Genomic DNA, 17,302 nt, shown 5'->3' on the forward strand with positions numbered 1-17,302 from the left:
TTCAGGAACTTCCATGTCCCCTCCATGTGTCAGTGTCTAACCAAGGTGCTGACGTCACAGCTGACCCAGACAATAAGCTGACCTTCCACATGGTGCATTGGATCAGATTTCCATGGATGGCTCTTAATTTGGCTCCAGAAATAGCAACCTAGATTGTTAGGCTGACTGGCTCCTTGGAGGACAGCAGTTGTTCAGTCTGTGCAAGTTTTGGTATACAGTATGACAGTTAATCTGACAGGGCAGATAATTTGGGGTGCTGTAAAAATGTGACGTCATGCTCTTGGAACAGTTGTGGTTTGACAAACACAAGTCATTGACAATGAGCTCCTTGAGGGCAGAGAAGGCATCTTAGTCGATTTGGTTTTTCTCAAGTCCTGGGCAAGGTGCTCTGCAGAAAGAAAAATGCTCAGTAATGGTTGGTGAATAAAAGACTTAATCAAATACTGGACCCTGCCCTTATGGAACTCAAGGCTATTAGAGCAGATAAAATGTCATAAATCACCATAATATAAATTGGATGGTGGGCAAGGTCATTAGCAAGGGCAGGCAAAGAACTGTGATGGTTCAGAGGCACCAAAAATATCTTCCTGTGGTAGAGAATGGAGGAGGTGGCCTTCGAGCTGAGCCTTGAACCATAGAAGGGATTGAGACAGGAGAGAGAATAAAACTATTTAACAGGGTAGTGAGTGCACAAGTACTGATTCATGACAGTGGAAGCTGGCTGGGGCATTCAAGTGGGGTCCTTGGGCCTCTGCTTTGCCAGACATTACCTCTTTAGAGAAGAGATCAGTAGAGTCCCCAGGGAGGAGTGAGGTAGCAGGAGAGCCCTGAAGCTAGGGACTAGTTCTCGACAGGATTAGAGATATTTCAATATATTTCTCTAATCCATACAACCATAATGGTACATATCTACTGAATGTTAGCCGCGGATAGGAACTTCCTGAGATGGCCTTACTCTCTTTTGGTTTGTCGGAGCCGTAGGGACCTTACTAGAATGTGAGCTACAGAACAGTAGACGCAGTTCTCTAGTTCAATGCTGCATCCCTAGGGCTTAGAATGGTACCTGGAGGACTGGAGGAGGCTTAATAAATATTTCTCAAATGAATAGGCATACTGGGAACCCCAAGTCCATTCTTGGGTCCTTCCACTCTTCATCTCCTTGCACCTGCTCCCCCCTCAAATCCATGTTCCACACCAGCCCTCAACACAACCTAATATGAGAATTGTCATATTCTGTCAGATTCTGTCAATCTCCTGCACAAGATACGTGATGCCTTTCCTTTCCACAAAATACTATCCTCCCCATTGTTTTTAGCAACTGAATTGCTACTTCTTCAAAGTCCTGATCAGATTTTGTTTACTTCTGTGTTACTTTCTGAGGCAGAATTAATCTCTCTCCACTGAATATTGTGATAGTGTTTGCCCTCACTCACTAGACAGTGAGCAGCCCCCTAGGACAGGGACTGTGTCTTACTCATTTCTGTACCTTTAGTCCGTAGCCCAGTGCTGGACATAGTAGATGCTAACTAAATATTTGTTAATAAGAGTGAATGGTATTCCCAGCAGTGAGAACTAGATGAACAAAGGTGGTCGAAGGTCTGGGGAAAAAATGAATAGTTTAATTTGGCTGGAGTATGAGGGAGAATAGTAGGAGATAAAACGAATGGAAAGGTTTCTTGGGTAAGATTTTGAAGGGCGTAGAAGTCAACTAGAGGAAGAAGATGGGCAGCCAATGAAGGTTTTTGAGCAGAGGTGTAATATGATGAAAAATAAATTTAGCTTAAAGCCATCACAGTCCCTCTCCTATATATACTCAGTTTTCCATTTATACTGAGATTCGCCTCCCACCCACCTGTCTGTCTACCCACTCCCAGGCTTCCCCAGCAGCTTGTCCTACCCCTTTATCTGCTCCCTGGCTAGGCCAGGGATATATACATGGGCTGCTTCCCCCCTCAGCCAGAGGCTGTGGGGGCCCCAACTCCCTGTCTTTCCCCTTCTCTGCCTGGACCTGGGAAGCAGGCCAGTGTTAGCTGAGGCTGGCTGGTGAGCAGCTGGGCGGTGCCAGAGAGAGCCTGTCTAGTGCCAGGTGGTGCCTTGGGTTCCAGGCCGAGCCTATGACCCCGATAACCTCCTGCCTGTGCACATACCTGCCCCTCACACCACCCCCATCCAGGCTTTGGTATCGGGAAAGGGGCACAGGGCCAGGCAGACCCACGGGACTTTGGCTCCATCTCTACAAAAGGGCCCTCTGTGAGTCAGCCTGCTCCCCTCCAGGCTTGCTCCTCCCCCACCCAGCTCCTGTTTCCGATGCACGTACAGCCCGTACACACCGTGTCTGGGACACCCCACAGCTAGCCGCATGGCTCCCCTGTGCCCCAGTCCCTGGCTCCCTCTGTCGATCCCAGCCCCTTCTCCGGGCCCTGCCCTGCAACTGCTGCTAGTCCTGCTGCTCCTGGTGCCTGCCCGTCCCCAGAGCCTGTCCCGGATGCAGGGGACGCCCGGGTTGGGAGGGGATTCATCTGGGGAAGATGATCAACTGGACGAGGAAAACCTACCCAGTGAAGAGGACCCACCCGGACAGGAGGACCCACCCGGACAGGAGGACCCACCCGGAGAGGAGGACCCACCTGGAACGAAGACTGAACCAGGAAAAGAGGACTCTCTGAAGTTGGAGGATCTACCTACTGTTGAGGCACCCAGGGACACCCAGGGCTCCCAGAATAATGCCCACAGGCACAACAAAGGTAAGTGGTCATCAGCCCTCCAAATTTAGACTCCAGGAGGTTTGTCCTCCCCGCATTAAAGCCCAGCCCAGGCAGGGATTATTCAGAGAAGGAAAGGAGCCTGTCCTGGGACAGTAGCCTTTCCCATCCCCACGGGATCTCATGCCACTAGGCCCTTCCCCCTTTCAGGGGGAGACAAAAAAGCACAGATGGAGAGAGGTGAGCAGGAAGAGATGAGAAAGAAAAGCGGGGGCGGGGTGGGGGAGTTGGGGAGGAGAAAGAGATGAGGAATGTGAAAAGAGAGAAGGCATAGGTGGAGAGAAATAAGAATATGAGGGAAGAGAAGAGGAAAGATGGCAGGGGGGTGGATAGCAGAGGAAGAGCCAGAGGGCTTGTAGAGATCACCTCATCTTCACTCTACAGGTGAAGAAACTGAGACCTAGGAAGAAGGAATAGCAAGTAGGAGAACCTGGTATTTTGACTCAGAAACCAGGATCCTTGGGAAGGTTGTTGGAGACAGGGAGAAAAGGAAGGTCTCTTGATTTGGGCCTGGGGACTGAGGTTCTCACCCACTCTACAGACTAAGACAGCGGTTGCAGACTGGTATGTCTGGGGCCGGCAGGATCTTTCATCTGCCAAGCTATGGTGTTATGTTTGGTTGCAATCTGTTGTGCTCTATACCTGGCCACGTTAGGTATTTCCGTTCCCTGCTATGCCCCTGTAAGGCATCAGAGTTGGAGAACCCCTACTAGTTGAGGAGGACCCGCCTCTTTCTGGCCGCTGGGGAGGGACTGGGCTTAAAGATCGACTTTTCATCCTTCTCCTTGATGCAGGGGATGACCACGGTCATTGGCGCTATGGAGGTGAGACACCCACCCCCTGCACACCCAACCTGGGCACCCTGCTCTGCTGATCTGACCCCTCAGCCATCCCGAACTCTGGTCCTGGGCGTCCCACCCACTGTATCCATGTCTGCCAGTCCCCAACACAGCCCGCTTCCTGTCTCTCCGTCCACATCCCTGATTTCTATTTCCCGCCCCATGCCTTCTCACTCCACCCCTCACTTTTTCTACCCCGCTTTCCTAACTGTTCCTGATCTTGTCACCAGACTTCCTGTCCACACTCTCTCACTCCAGGCGACCTGCCCTGGCCCCAGGTGTCCCCAGCCTGCGCAGGCCGCTTCCAATCGCCGGTAGATATCCGCCCAGAGCGCGCCGTATTTTGCCCCGCCCTGCAACCCCTGGAACTCCTGCGCTTTGAGCTCCCGCCACTCCCAGAACTGCGCCTGCGCAACAATGGCCATACGGGTGAGGCGGGGCGGGGGGGTGGGGAATGCCTGGCTGCAGAGCCTCGGGGAGGGGGCGGAGGCTATCTGGGGATGGGCCCCGGCCTAGAGAAGAGGGCCGGCAGGGTCAGTGCCTGGGAGTTAGGCTGGCCCTCCCAGGTAGGTTGGCCCTGCCCGTTCACCTGCCTCTTCCCTCGCAGTGCAGCTGACTCTGCCTCCGGGGCTGGAGATGGCCCTGGGCCCCGGGCGGGAGTACCGCGCCCTGCAGTTGCATCTGCACTGGGGGGCGGCGGGTCGCCTGGGCTCAGAGCACACGGTTGACGGCCACCGTTTCCCAGCCGAGGTGAGCGCGCAGCGAGAGAGGCGAAGGGGGGCGCTGGGCCGGGGGTCTTGCCCACTTCTACCCTTTGTTTCTCTCCAGATCCATGTGGTTCACCTCAGCACTGCATTTGCCAAAGTTGAGGAGGCCTTGGGGCGCCCAGGGGGGCTGGCCGTGCTGGCCGCCTTTCTGCAGGTACCAGCCCTGGGAGCCCTTATTCCCTGCTTCCCCACGCCCCGGGGCTCAGTGTAGCTTGTCCCCAGAGACCCCCATCCTAGCACACTCACCCTGGCACCTGGCAGTCCTCATTCACTTATTAATTCATTCAACACCCCCTGTAGGTCAGGCATTGAGCCACACAAAGAATTCTGAAACCGTGGCTCCGCCCACAGCACGTGGGCGGGGCGGGGGGGGGCTGACATGAAAGACATACAAAAGACACAGACATAGCAAAACAGGTGGTCAGAGAAAACTTCACAGAGGAGGTCAAACTCGAAGCCTTCAGTAGTGGGAAAGATATTCCATGCAGAGCCAACAATGTATGTGGACTAAAAATATGACCCACTCAGGGAATGGCAGGTGCAACGGAGGGGTCACCGGGAAGAGTAATTTCTTGAATACTCCTATAACCTTGAATTTCCATTTTGTGAAATGCAGTAAAGTCTAGAGAAATATTTAGTGACCTCTTTGGACCTGTAACGATCAGGGCTACATACACAGTGATTCGAAGAGGCTAGTAAAATGGAGGGATGGTGAGATACCTTCTAGGCTCAGTCACTGCCTAACTGACTCCTTAACGCCAGCCTCACAGCACAAAGTTCAGGGAGGTGCCTCTGAGACAGCATGTCCTTGCTCCGAAAGTCAAACACATGAATTATTAAGGCGAATGTAGAGGAAACGGGAATACAAAGGTGGTACGGTTCTCTGTGGGGAGCCCATGAGTGCGTATGTGGACATAGGATCAGTGAGACTGGAAAAGATAGTAGGACCCAGGTCACTGAGGGCCTCCTATCCTAGTAAAGTGGCCCACCCTCCTCCTCCTCCAATTTACCGTTGAAAACTAGCCCACCGAGCAGGTTAGGTTTGTTTGCAAAATAAAAGTAGATCGATGGAGTAGTAACACAGAAGATTTTGTGTTCTCCCAGCATTCTCAGAGCTGAGAAATGGGGGAAGAGTATGGGAAGCCCACCTCACCTTCAGGCCTCCAGCCATGGCCTTAGACACCTGTAAAAACCTGTCTTGTACTGTCATTTCCCAGGAGGGCCCGGAAGAAAACAGTGCCTATGAGCAGTTGCTGTCGCATTTGGAAGAAATCACTGAGGAAGGTCAGTTTGTTGGTTTGGCCACTACCCTCAATACCCTAGTTGAAAACTGTCCTTGGGGAGCCTCAGGTGTGAGGATGGAGATGGGCTCCCTCCCACAGGCAGAGAACCAACGTGTGAGCTGACTGACTATGATCTTGACAATAATTTTAAAGCTGAGCAGAGGACCACAGGCTTTATGGCTAAAAACCAAAACAGACAACCCCCCCCAGCCCCCCCCAAAAACCCCAAACCCTACAAAACCCCAAATCAAACAAAAACCAAAAGAAGACACAAAACAAGACCAATAAAATATATAGATAGATGACAGATAGATAGATAGATAGATAGATGATAGTGTTTGGAACTTCAGAGGTTGAGTCCCGGGAGCTAAAATTTTTCTGAAAACTGTCTATTTCTCCGTCATAAGCATCAAACATTTTAAATTTGTACTTTTGTTGGAAATCTTTCTCTTCTCAGCCACTCTGAGTCATTTTAAACCTCACTACTGGACCTTACATTTTACTCAACTAGAGGGAACTGTGCTTTTTGAGTTTTTGCATCTGTTTTTTATGGTTTCAAATGTTTATATTTATTTACAAGTTATTCAGCTCATTTTCCCTTTTGATTCATTTCGGGTTTAAATCTGTAGTCCAGCACGGTATCACAGTACGAGAAGTAAGGGTGAAGACTCAGAGGGAGGACCTTGGGAGCAGTTCTGTCACTCTGTGAGGCCCCACAGCCCTTTACCTTCTTCTGAGTTAGTCTTGTGCTGAGTTAGGGGAAGGGACACGCTTAGTGAAGAAGTGGTCTCAGGAAGTTGCTCCAGCTTGGCATTTGGGAGGTGAACCTGTATCCCTATACCCCAGAGCTTTGGAGGGAGTCGATCCAGGTGGGATTCCAGCACAGGTCCTCTCCACAGACTCAGAGACTTGGGTCCCAGGACTGGATGTATCTGCACTGCTGCCCTCTGACCTCAGCCGCTACTTCCGCTATGAGGGGTCTCTAACCACACCCCCCTGTGCCCAGGGGGTCATCTGGACTGTGTTCAACCAGACAGTGAGGCTGAGTGCTAAGCAGGTGGGGCTGGGGCATGGTGGTGACGTAGGGGATGTGGGGGAAAGGGGTGTAAAAGTGGATAAAGAGATGAAGCGGCCATATGGGGGAAGAGGGGGACGTAGTGGGTGAAGCCCTGAGGTGCTGGCTGTGAGTAGGCCTGTGACCCTTTCATTTTCTTGTCCTGAGCCCACTCCCACTGTCTCCTGACCTCCCTAGCTCCACACCCTCTTTGGCTCCCTGTGGGGACCTGATGACTCGCGGCTACAGCTGAACTTCCGAGGGACACAGCCTTTGAATGGGCGAATGATCGAGGCCTCCTTCCCCGCTGAAGTGGAGAGCAGTCCCAGGACTGTTGAGCCAGGTGCAGCTTTGTGATGGCCCAGATTGCCGAGTCCACACCCCACCCCCCCCCACCCCCCCGCCATCGCCAGGTCCTTTACCCTGGCATGTGTCTTCATTGTGCCTGTGTCTGTTACTGGTAGTCACAGCCCCTGGTTCTAATGTGTCCTTTTTCTCTTCAGTCCACCTGCATTCCTGCCTTGCTGCTGGTGAGTCTGCCCCTTCTCTGGCTCCTGACCCCTTGGCATCGTTCAACCTCAGGGTCTAGGACCACCTCTACCCCCTCTCCTTTTCTGCAGAACAGACGTTCAACCCCAATAAGATAGAGTGTCAGATCGAGGGGGAGGGGGTTCCCCTGTTGTCCCCAGGGCAAAAGTTGGTTAGAATGGAGCTCCAGAAATCTCCTAACATCCTCCTTCTCAAACAACCTTTTACTTTGCTTTTAGGTAGAAAAAGAGGTGCTTATCTTACTCCTTCTTGTGTATCCACCCCCATCCCTTTGCTAGCCTCTTCTGGATTCTGACAGAGGGCAGCTGGAGAGCCAGGGGGCAGGGTGTGGGATATACTGAAGCGGGCTGAGGGAATCCTACGGACTCCTCTTCACTCTGAGGCAGCCTCTCCTCTCCCTCCAGGTGACATCCTGGCGCTGGTTTTTGGCCTCCTCTTTGCTGTCACCAGCGTCGCCTTCCTTGTGCAAATGAGAAGGCAGCAAAGGTAATACCTGCTCGCCTCCCGCCACCCCCTCCCTCAGACGCAGCCCCACCTCCCTGGATGGAGTCCAGAACAGTTTCATGCAGTGCGTGCCAATGGGCTCATCTGGAGGGGGAGTTTTCTCATGTGCTTTTGTGTTGTGTAGACTCCGAAGTGGAAGTGGGACCAAAGGGAATGTTAGCTACCACCCAGCAGAGGTCACAGAGACTGTTGCCTAGAGGCCTCGGAACTTGGAGAATGTGCAGAGAAGCCAGCCCGAAGAATCTGGGGGGAGCTGGAGACTGTCCTGTCCTACCCTTTATACCACTTCCTTTTTAAGGTCCAAGTATTTTTTTAAATAAATGTTTCTGATAAAACATATGGAAGACAGCTTTGTTCCCCAAATCAGGAGGATGGTGTATTTATTTCCTATTGCTGTCTTGAACAAATCACCACAGACTTAATGGTAATGCAGATCTATCCTCTTTGAGTTCTGGAGGTCAAAAGTCCAAAATGAATTTTCTGGGCTTAAGTCAAGGTGTCAGTAAGGACGGTTCCTTCTGGACACTTTGAGGGGAGGGGGTTTCCTTTTTCAGGTTCTAGAAGCCAAGCATTCCTTGGCTTGTGGCCCCTTCCTCATAGCACTCCAGCCTCTTGCTTCCATTGTTGTATCTCTTAAAACTGCCTTTGACCTTGCCTCCCTCTTATAAGAACCTTTGTGATTACATTGGGCCTACCTGGATCACTTAGGATAATCTCCCCATTGCAAAATCCCTAGCTTAATTGCGAAGTTCCTTTTCCCACGTAAGGTAACATTTCACAGGACTAGGGTGTGGACATCTTTGGTGGGGGGCATCACTGCCTGGCACAGATGTTATCAGGAAGGGGGCAGAAGTGACTGAGATAGAATGGCCGTGGGCGCACACACAGCAGTGTATGTGTCTGGGGGGAGGGCAGGCTTAGCCTCTAGGCTTAAAATCGTAGTGAAGCTTTGGGCTTTCGCCCTGCTCACGTAAAATCTGTGGAGCTTTGCAGTTTTGCCTTCAGACTGGCCGCCTGCTAGAGTGGCACAGTGCCGCTGACAGCAGCTCCTTTGCCCTGCGGGTGGTAAGGGCCCGGATGTTCCCCCGGCCCAGCGGGGCCTCTCTGCTTCACGCAGCCTGTTCACAACCCTCTGCAGTGAACCCAGTGCCCCAACCCTTGGCTCCCTTCGAAAAGGAAGTCCTACTGTGCAGATTGGTCACTCAGGGGCCCTCCCAACTCCCCTGGGGCATCCTCTCAGCCTTTCTACTTTGGAAAGCTACCACCACCATTGCCAACACCAAAGAAAGATTTAAAGGGCCCTGTGAGGCGGTAACATCCATTTTATTGCGTTGGGGTGGCGGCGGCGGCCCGGCTGGGCCAGAGCCGGCCTCACAGGTTGTTGAGTTCCAGCAGGGTCTGGTCGAGAGTCTGGTGGATCTCCACGTTCTCCTCCTTGGCACTGGCCAAGGTCTCTGTGAGGGGAAGCAGCACGTGAGGAGGGGCGGGGAGACACGAGGGGTGATGGGGGATGGAGGCACAGGAAGACATAATCATGAAGGAATCGGAGGATCCCGTGCCAGGGGCAGATGGACGGACTGACCAAGACAGACACGGAGGCCTCACTCAAGACTTCGGGGCCACGGGGGTGGGATGGGAAGGCCTAAGTCATAAACTACTTTACCTCCTCCTTTAGAGGGCTTAAGAGAGTTGGAAACAGAAGGAGAGACAAAGACTGAGCCAGAAAAGGGAGGGCCAGACAGACAGACTGGAGACAGAAAACAGACCTGCAGTGAAAGCCCCATGTTGTTGGCATCCAGTGTTTTCCCAAATGTCACCCCAGACCTTTCACCCCTTGCCCTTCCTCAGCACCTCCCCACCCGTCTCCCTTCCAGTCTCCTTTATCCTGGAACTGCAGCGTAGTGCTCTGAGGTCAGTGACTGGGCTGGGTCGGCACAAGAGCACATCTCTCAGAGGCAGCGGAGGGCTCGCGGTGACTGATGGCGTGATACGTGCCCACATGCAGCAGTGAGACAGTGACAGAATGACAGTGCCATGTGGAGGGGGTGCACGGGCCACAGTGTTCTATGGGTGAGCTCAGTGCGGGGGAGTGGGTCACAAGATTGGGTGTGTCCGTAAGAGCCAGGATCTCTGTGGGGGTGATGGACGTGCTCTCGGGAGGGCAGGAAAACAGCATGGAGACCAAGTTGAGTTTATTAAGCAGCAGAAAGAGGTAGAGGCTGGAGGGTGGAGTGGGTGGATAGAAGGATGAAGCAAGTGCCAAGGTGGGCAGCAGGTGTGGGGGGGCTCTCCAAGGCTGCGCCCGGCCTGGCTCTGCGATGCTGACCATTTTGCTCCTCCTGCCTGCCCCCTCCCCGAAGAGAATGGAAAGAGGAGAGAAGGGGCTGAGGGCGCCACACTGGCATGGGGCTCAGAGGGAGGTGATGTCGTTGAGTGCGTTGTCCAGTTCCTCGCTGATGGCCTTGTACTTCATCTTCTGTGCATAGACTTCGTCTGGGGGGTCCAGGGGAGGGGCCAGGTGGGGGAAAGAGGAAAGGAGGGAGAGAGGGTAATGGAAAGAGAGAACAAGAATCAGAGAGAGGTGGACAAAGATGGAGTGACAGAAATAGGCCAGAGAACAGGCTGGACAGCCATGAGGGCTCCCTCCTCCCCTCTCTGTACTCGTCTCTTTTTCCTTTGGAGCCCAAGTTAGTTCTTCCCCTTGGACCTCCTACCTCCCCCAGGGACACAGGGCACAGTGCTTTGAATGAACAGGAGTGCTTGCTTCAAGGGGAGGGTGCTGGGGCCAGAAAGGACTAAGGTCCTAAAGTTGGAGATAAAATTGAAGCTTGCCTGAGAAGGCTGGAAGCACGAGAAGTGGGGATTAGGAAAGTGAACGGGTTATTGTAGAATAAAAACAAAATACAGGTTAGGTACGACATTCTTGCTACTAATGAGAAATAGCCACAGATTAGCAAATACCTGGATGTTCGTTTTCATCAAATCTAGCTTAAAATTGTATTTTCCATTAATGTCATGAAAACAGATATTAGACCCAATCTCTCTATATTTAATAAAAAGATCTTTGTGATATACGCACTATTGTGTTGCACTTGAAGACGAATTGTCTAGGTCAGTGCTACTCAAAGTGTGGTCTGAGGACAAGCAGCGTTGCCCCTACCAGGGAGCTTGTTAGACATACAGATTCTCCAGCCCTGAGTCAGCAATCACTTTGGAGTAGGACCCAGGAATCTGTGATCTAAAAATTCTCGGCGGTGTTCTCATGCACACTCAAGTGTGAGAAGCGCTGGAGTGGGCACACTGCACCAGGCGCAACTACTTGAATGGTGGGCACAGACCCGGGAGCTGGTGGAATCCTAGATGGTCCGACAGTAATTTATCTGGGACAGATGTGACGGGAAAATAAGGGACAGACCAACAGTCACGGGGAGCGGGGACCCACTTAAAAAGGTCTGGGGGTTAGGGGAGTATCCCTTTACCTTCCAGGTCATCAATGGTCTTCTCCAACTTTGCCACAGACCTCTCGGCAAATTCTGCTCGGGTCTCAGCCTGGGAGTAAAGGTAAGATGGGGGAATGACAAAAATTAGGCCTTCCCAGATACTCTCACTTAAGTCAACCTCCTCTTCCATCCCTAATCCCAAAGTCCCTGCCACAGGCAATCTCTGTCGGGGATGGGGGGCTCAGGGGAGAGTGGGGACAGGGACTCTCACCTCTTTTAGCTTCTCCTCCAGCAGTTTGATCTCCTCTTCATATTTATCTTCTTTGGTGGAATACTTTTAGGGACATACACATGCCATCAGGAGATCGCCTCCACCAATCCTTCACTCCACTGAGCCCACAGGCTACTCCTGGTCTTGTCTCCAGGGAACACCCAGCCCCTCCCTGCCTGGGCCCATTGCCTCCCTCCCCTGCAGGACCCCATCCTCACTGCCCCTCTACCCCCCTCTACCTTGTCCGCTTGGGCTTCCAGGGATTTCAAGTTGTTGGTAACAATTTTCAGCTCCTCCTCTAGGTCCCCACATTTACTGCAGGGGGTGTGTAGCAGGGGTTGGGGTGGGGTGTGAGGGCACAGTGTGGGAGACAGTGGAGATGGCACAGTGAGGAAGGGGTGGAGGAGAGAAGAGAAGAGCAAAGTTGTGAGAGTGACAGCAGGCAGAGTTTGGAAGCCCCAGGCCCTTCCCGACCCCCAGCAGGTGAGAAAACAGCCTGAGACTGGGGGGAAGGTGAGCTGAGAGAAGGCACCATTGCCCAGAAAGGTCCAGAGAGGTCACTACCTCCTCCTCTGAGGCCATCAGGGACTTGAGGGCCTGGTCCATGGTTCGGAGTTCCTCCTCCAGCTGCCTGGCTCGGCTGGGGGCAGCAGTTAGGGGTCAGAGAACAGGACCTGTCCCTATGGCCCCAAGCCCGGGAAACAGCCTCCCTCGGTCCAGAGTGCCCCAGAGCCATTGGAACAGGCCGAGTTTCACTTGCCGCCCCAGGGTCCCCTTACCTCTCAGCCACCTCTGCTCTCTCTTCTGAGCGCTCCAGCTCTCCTTCCAGGATCACCAGCTTCCTGGCCACCTGGGGGGAAAGGGACAGAACAAGCAGAGCCCTGGTGAGTGGCTGGGGGCATCTGGGGTTTAGGAGGGAGCAGGAAGCGGGGCAGGGCTGTCACCTCCTCATATTTGCGGTCTGAATCCTCGGCGATGTGCTTGGCCTCCTTCAGCTGCATCTCCTGCAGCTCCATCTTCTCCTCATCCTTCATGGCTCGGTTTTCGATGACCTTCATCCCTCTGGGGGGCAGGGAGCGCGGTGGAAGTGGGGTCAGGCCCAGCAGAGACAGGCTCCCAGCCCCTCCCCGGCCCGCCCCCTGGCAGGCCCCCTGCCCACCTCTCACTCTCGTCCGCTGCCTTCTCAGCCTCCTCCAGCTTTTGTAGGGCTGTAGCCAGGCGCTCCTGCGCCCGGTCCAGCTCCTCCTCTACCAGCTGAATGCGGCGGTTCAGGGAGGCCACATCTGCCTCGGCCTGTGGGTCAAAGGCCAGAGGTCAGAGGGGGGTGGTCTGCCTTGGATGAGGATCAGAGAGATTCCAGAGGATGGTAAGATTCTTGTCAGAAAGAATCTGTTTTCTGGCTTCCAGACTTTTCCTCCTTCAATCAACCATCTTCTATCCACACTCTGTACTCCAGCCCCAAACATGCATTCCTTAACAAGCTCCACTCCTCTGCCTCAGGGACTCTTCTAGCACCGTGCACAGTTTCCGATGGTTATCTGCAGGTCTTTCTGTACCCACCGCAAGCGCTCCACGCTCAGACCAGGTCCGAGGAGCCCTGACTCCTCCACAGCAAAGCTTGGCCCAGGTAAGGGGGTGGGGAAACCCAGGCCAACCTGACCGCACCACCGCTAAAAATAGCCAATCACAGAGCCAAGCTCGGTGATGTCACTGGCTGCCAGTCAGACTCCCAGCCAGGGGCTCAGGAGGCTAGCCAGGCCCATGGGAGATATCCGTGGCTGTAGCAAGGGGCTTCTGGCCTCGGCCAGGAGGGCCACTGGAGGCGGCGAGGTGGTGGCAGGGCAGTGTGAGTGACACATATTCAGCCCCTGATCTGCGGTAGAGGCAAAACCATGGAGGTTTTGGGGACAGTCCGTGGAAAATGATGATACCTTACCAAAAAGAGAGGGCACGGCAAGAAGGGCCTCCAATAAAGGAAAATCAGAGCAGTGCAGTTTGGTGTTAAGAGCATCGGCTCTGAGTCAGACAGTGGTCTGTGAGCTCCAGCTCACCCACTCAACACTTGTGTGACCGTGGGCAACTTATCTAGTCTCTCTAGGCCTCCGATTCCTCCTAAAATTTTAAATCTGAGTTGACACAAGCAGTTCCTCTGGAGGCTGTTCTAAGGCAATGCAGTGCTTCTAATAATCAACAGGGCCACGGGGGAGGCCTGTAAAACCAAACAGGCTCTCTAGCTCTGTGCCAGGTCCACTGAAACGAGATCTCCAGGGCGGGAGCTTGGAAATCTTTTAATTTTTTTTTTTTTTTTTAGCTTCCAAGGGATTCTGCTGATAAGCCCAGTTTGGGAAACAGTAAACTAAAATGCAGAAAGCATTTGAGCCCATTGCTTGCAGCGTCTGCACTCCATAAATGTTAGGTTACCCCTGTCTCTCCCTCAGAGACAAAGACCTCGAGATTTGAGACTGGAAAGGAGAAGGGCCAGCGTAGGGGAAGAAGTGAAAGAGGGAAGGGATGGGTGGCAGCCCTGGGGGCAGAGGGGGTAGATAGCGGGTCCTGAGGAGTACCACACAGCGCGGGAAACAGCACCATATATAGAAAGTCGAAGATTGTCCTCCAGGTGCTTGAGGCCACCTAGAGTGACAAAGGCCATCATGGGCAGAGGGCCAGATGACTCAGTGTGGAAGGATTCTGGGGACAGCACTTGGGGTTAGGAAGAATGACCCTGTGGAACCTTCGAGGTCTGTTCTAGAGAAAGATGAGACTTTATAAAAGGAAAACTCTCTTTGTGATAGTGGGGTGACAAATGACTCTGAAGAGTCTGGGAAGTCCTGGGGTCCTCATCACAGGACTGATATTTGCCATTTTCTGCTTCTCAAGCTCTTCCCAGTTACGGATGCTGCTCTCCAACCACAGGACAGGTACTACTGTCCCCACTGGATAAATGTGAAGAGAGAAGGGAGAAACCGAGGCATGGTATAAGTGAACTGCTGTGTTCAAGGTCATACAGTAAGTCCAGGCAGTGTTTGCTATTGACTCCTGGCACTGCTGCCCTGCGTCCCCAGCTCTGTCCCTGTCCACCCCTCCTCCCCTCCAGCCCCCACCCAGCTCCTTGGGTTTCCAGTCTTGCCTCCAGCTGCACTGGGCCTTAGTTATTTATAGAGCGTCAGATGCCCAGGGCTGTCTTTGCTAGCAGCTGCAGGTCAGTTCCCTCCCAAGTGCCCGGGCTGCTGGAGAACCAAACCCAAGCCTGGAGGTCAGAGAAACCAACCTTGGGGGGGGAGGTGTTGGGGAACATGGATAATGGTCAAAATAAACAGTAATGTCATCTTGGAGCTCGATGTTCAGACGCACTTTTGCCAATCCTCCCATACCTCCAATCATAGGCTCATTTTAATTCTGGATGGAAGGCAAGTGGGGAAACTGAGGCAGAGAATGATACAAGTATCGCATCCAAAGTCATATGGCTATTCTCCAACCTCAAGGTGGGGGCTGGGAATGGCAGAAGACAGAGAAGTCTGGTTAGGGGATGTGGGGTGGGCAGAAATCTCAGAGTGAACAGGACCTGCTGAGGTGGCTGCCTTGGCATTTGTGGCCCTGTCCCTCCACCCTGTGGCCTGGCATGGTCTCAAGGCTGACACCTTAATGAGGGTAAATGAGGGGCCATTAGAACCTGAGCTGGGCCCCGGTGCACAGTAGGGCTGCTGGAGCCAGAGGTCAAGGCCAGGGAATTTCTAATGGCCCCCCAGGGGTGTAACTCAAGTCAGGCCCCATCTCTGGATTCCTCTCCCTCCTCCTGCCCAATAGTACCTACACCCACACCCCACGAATGGAGCTGCAGCCTCTTCTCCACTTCCCGCTAGAGGATTAGCTGAGGTAGATGGTAAATTCTTGACCCCCACCCACGATGACTCACTGCTTGATCACTGTACATTCTAAGAGCTTGGAACCAAATAGAGTTACAAGGCTGCGTCTTCTGGAGGAAGTGGTGGGTGGTTTTGATTTACCCACTGGCTTAGGTTAATTGTGCAACCTTGCCCTAGCCTGGGTTTCTGAGAGGAAACCATTTCTGTCCTGGTGCTGGGGATGTCTAGGTCCCCTTCTCCCTTCATCTCCATGTCTGGGACCCCTCCCAGTGCACTCTCCCACCCCCAGGTCCACACTCACGTCGGTGGCCTTCTTCTCAGCCTGCTCCAGTTTCTCCTGGGCGTCCTTCACTGACTCGGAATACTTTTCCACCTCATCCTCTGTCCCCTTCAGCTTCTTCTGGAGGGCCTGCTGCTCCTCCTCCAGCTGGGAGAGAGAGGCCTTGGTTAGTCGGGCCCGGGGCTCAGGAAGGAGGCAGGGTTGAGTGTGAGGGGGGTACTCAAAGGTATTCAGAGGCTGTCCGGGAGGAAGCAGGGTAGCAGAGGAAGGACAGTGCAGCCAGGGGTGTGGAAAGGGACCTGGTGGGGGTAGAGAGAAAGCTTCCAGCCCCAAGAGGCAGGGCCCATCATTGCTCTGCAGGGGCAGGTGTGGAAATTGGGGGACTGCAGCTCCCCAGGCTATGATGGGTGAGATTAAGTGTGGCTTTGACTAGGTCCCTGACGGTAAGGTGAAGGTCCAGCCCCCACACTGGACGGGAGAGCCTGGGACTGCAGGCCGCAGGCTAGGGGGCACAGGGCGGGGCCTACCCCTCCGTCGCTGGGGAGGAGGGCGCCGCACGGGGTCCGGGGCCCCCACCTGTTTGCAGCGGTCCTCAGCCTGCTTCTTGTCGGCCTCGGCCTGCTCCGCACGGTCGATGGCATTCTCCTTGTCCAGCTTTAGCATCTGCATCTTCTTCTTGATCGCGTCCATGGCTGCGGTGGGGGGCGGGCCGGCCGGCGGGCAGTGCGGGCAGGACCAACGGGGCTGGCTGAGCTGACCGGGCGCACGGGTGGCGGGCGAGGAGGGCCAAGCCGGACTGGGATGTCCCAGCCGCGCGGGCGCCTAAAAGGCTGGGAGGGACCGGGCGGAGCCGGGGGCCGGGACCCTCCCCCACCGCGGCCCAAACCTTGTAGGGGCAGAAGCACAGCCCGGTGTAGGGGGGGGCACGGCCGCCCCCTGTGCCCACCCCCTCGGGACCGCCCCCTCGAGGCTCCTCCCCTCCCCCACCCCCCAGCCGTCGGAAGGTAAAGTAGCTGGTACAGTCCGCTGGAAAAACTCTAGCCTTGCGGAGGGAAGGGGTGGGGAGGGGACCCTCGGGCTTGGGGCTTTGCGCTTCCTCTGAGTGACAGCCCGGCCCAGTGGCAGCTGCGGCTGGGGCCCCTGGGGCTATTTCGGGGCGTGAGCTCACGGCAGCTGCGCGGGCGCAGGGAGCCGCGTGCCCCCCTCAGCTGCAGCAGCCGCTGCCCTTAATTTAGAAGTTTCCTGTAAATCCCCTTGGATTAAATGTCTCTTGGGAGGCGGGGCTCCTCCGTGGTTCGAGTACCTCAGTTTACCCTGAGTCCCAGACTCTGGGTCTGCGTTACCGACGTGGTAGTGACAGCGGTGAGTCTCACCAGGGACTTGGGAAACTGAGGCAGGAGGGGAGCCTAGAGCCCCGGCCCAGTGAGGAGCGAGGCCCGGCCTGCTGCCCCCGAGGGCGGGCCTGACCTCTCCTTCCCTGGCTTCCCCTTCCAGCCCCTGCCCCTGGAGCCAGGGCCCCTCCTCTACGGCGGCGGGGCGGCTAGGTACCCAGCTCCGCGCCCCGCCTGCCCTGCCCCCCACGTGCCCCGCATATTTTCCCCGTAGCTCCGCCCGACCGTACCCGGCGGGCTCCCAGCCCCCCACCCCCGGGACGCGTCCCTCCCGCCCCCTTCCCCTCCCCTCCCCCCGC

General features: G+C 54.6%; 2 protein-coding genes and 1 long non-coding RNA gene across 9 annotated transcripts in view; 2 read left to right on the forward strand and 1 right to left on the reverse strand.

The window, feature by feature from the left end:
- Positions 1–440: 440 nt before the first annotated feature.
- On the forward strand, positions 441–8,095 carry CA9 (carbonic anhydrase 9). The gene is made up of 11 exons (XM_040631575.1): positions 441–2,744; positions 3,557–3,586; positions 3,860–4,030; positions 4,209–4,351; positions 4,430–4,522; positions 5,586–5,652; positions 6,551–6,708; positions 6,904–7,048; positions 7,209–7,235; positions 7,659–7,740; positions 7,883–8,095. Exons 1-11 carry the CDS (start codon positions 2,360–2,362, stop codon positions 7,953–7,955), a joined length of 1,374 nt encoding a protein of 457 aa, XP_040487509.1. The 5' UTR covers positions 441–2,359; the 3' UTR covers positions 7,956–8,095.
- A 967-nt stretch (positions 8,096–9,062) lies between these two features.
- TPM2 (tropomyosin 2) overlaps positions 9,063–17,302 on the reverse strand; it is a 9,451-nt gene continuing 1,211 nt past the window's right edge. The window contains exons 1-9 of one of the 7 annotated variants that reach the window (XM_008695185.2): positions 16,189–16,492; positions 15,634–15,759; positions 12,629–12,762; positions 12,414–12,531; positions 12,249–12,319; positions 11,709–11,784; positions 11,470–11,532; positions 11,238–11,307; positions 9,063–9,212 (exon numbers count right to left, since the gene is read on the reverse strand). In XM_008695185.2, coding sequence (XP_008693407.2) covers positions 9,130–9,212; positions 11,238–11,307; positions 11,470–11,532; positions 11,709–11,784; positions 12,249–12,319; positions 12,414–12,531; positions 12,629–12,762; positions 15,634–15,759; positions 16,189–16,302 — 855 coding nt within the window. In that variant the 5' untranslated portion in view covers positions 16,303–16,492 and the 3' untranslated portion in view covers positions 9,063–9,129. Of the gene's footprint in view, positions 9,213–9,933; positions 10,252–11,237; positions 11,308–11,469; positions 11,533–11,708; positions 11,785–12,033; positions 12,110–12,248; positions 12,320–12,413; positions 12,532–12,628; positions 12,763–15,633; positions 15,760–16,188; positions 16,500–17,302 lie in introns of those variants that run through there. The other 6 variants (XM_008695183.2, XM_008695186.2, XM_008695184.2 and 3 more) reach the window with 6 other exon arrangements.
- LOC103667082 lies at positions 12,769–14,801 on the forward strand. Its single transcript, XR_569673.2, has 2 exons — positions 12,769–13,096; positions 14,347–14,801. It is a non-coding gene; the product is annotated as an uncharacterized LOC103667082 (long non-coding RNA).

Source organism: Ursus maritimus, unplaced genomic scaffold (assembly GCF_017311325.1).
Source record: "Ursus maritimus isolate PB19 unplaced genomic scaffold, ASM1731132v1 scaffold_17, whole genome shotgun sequence".
NCBI lineage: Eukaryota > Metazoa > Chordata > Mammalia > Carnivora > Ursidae > Ursus > Ursus maritimus.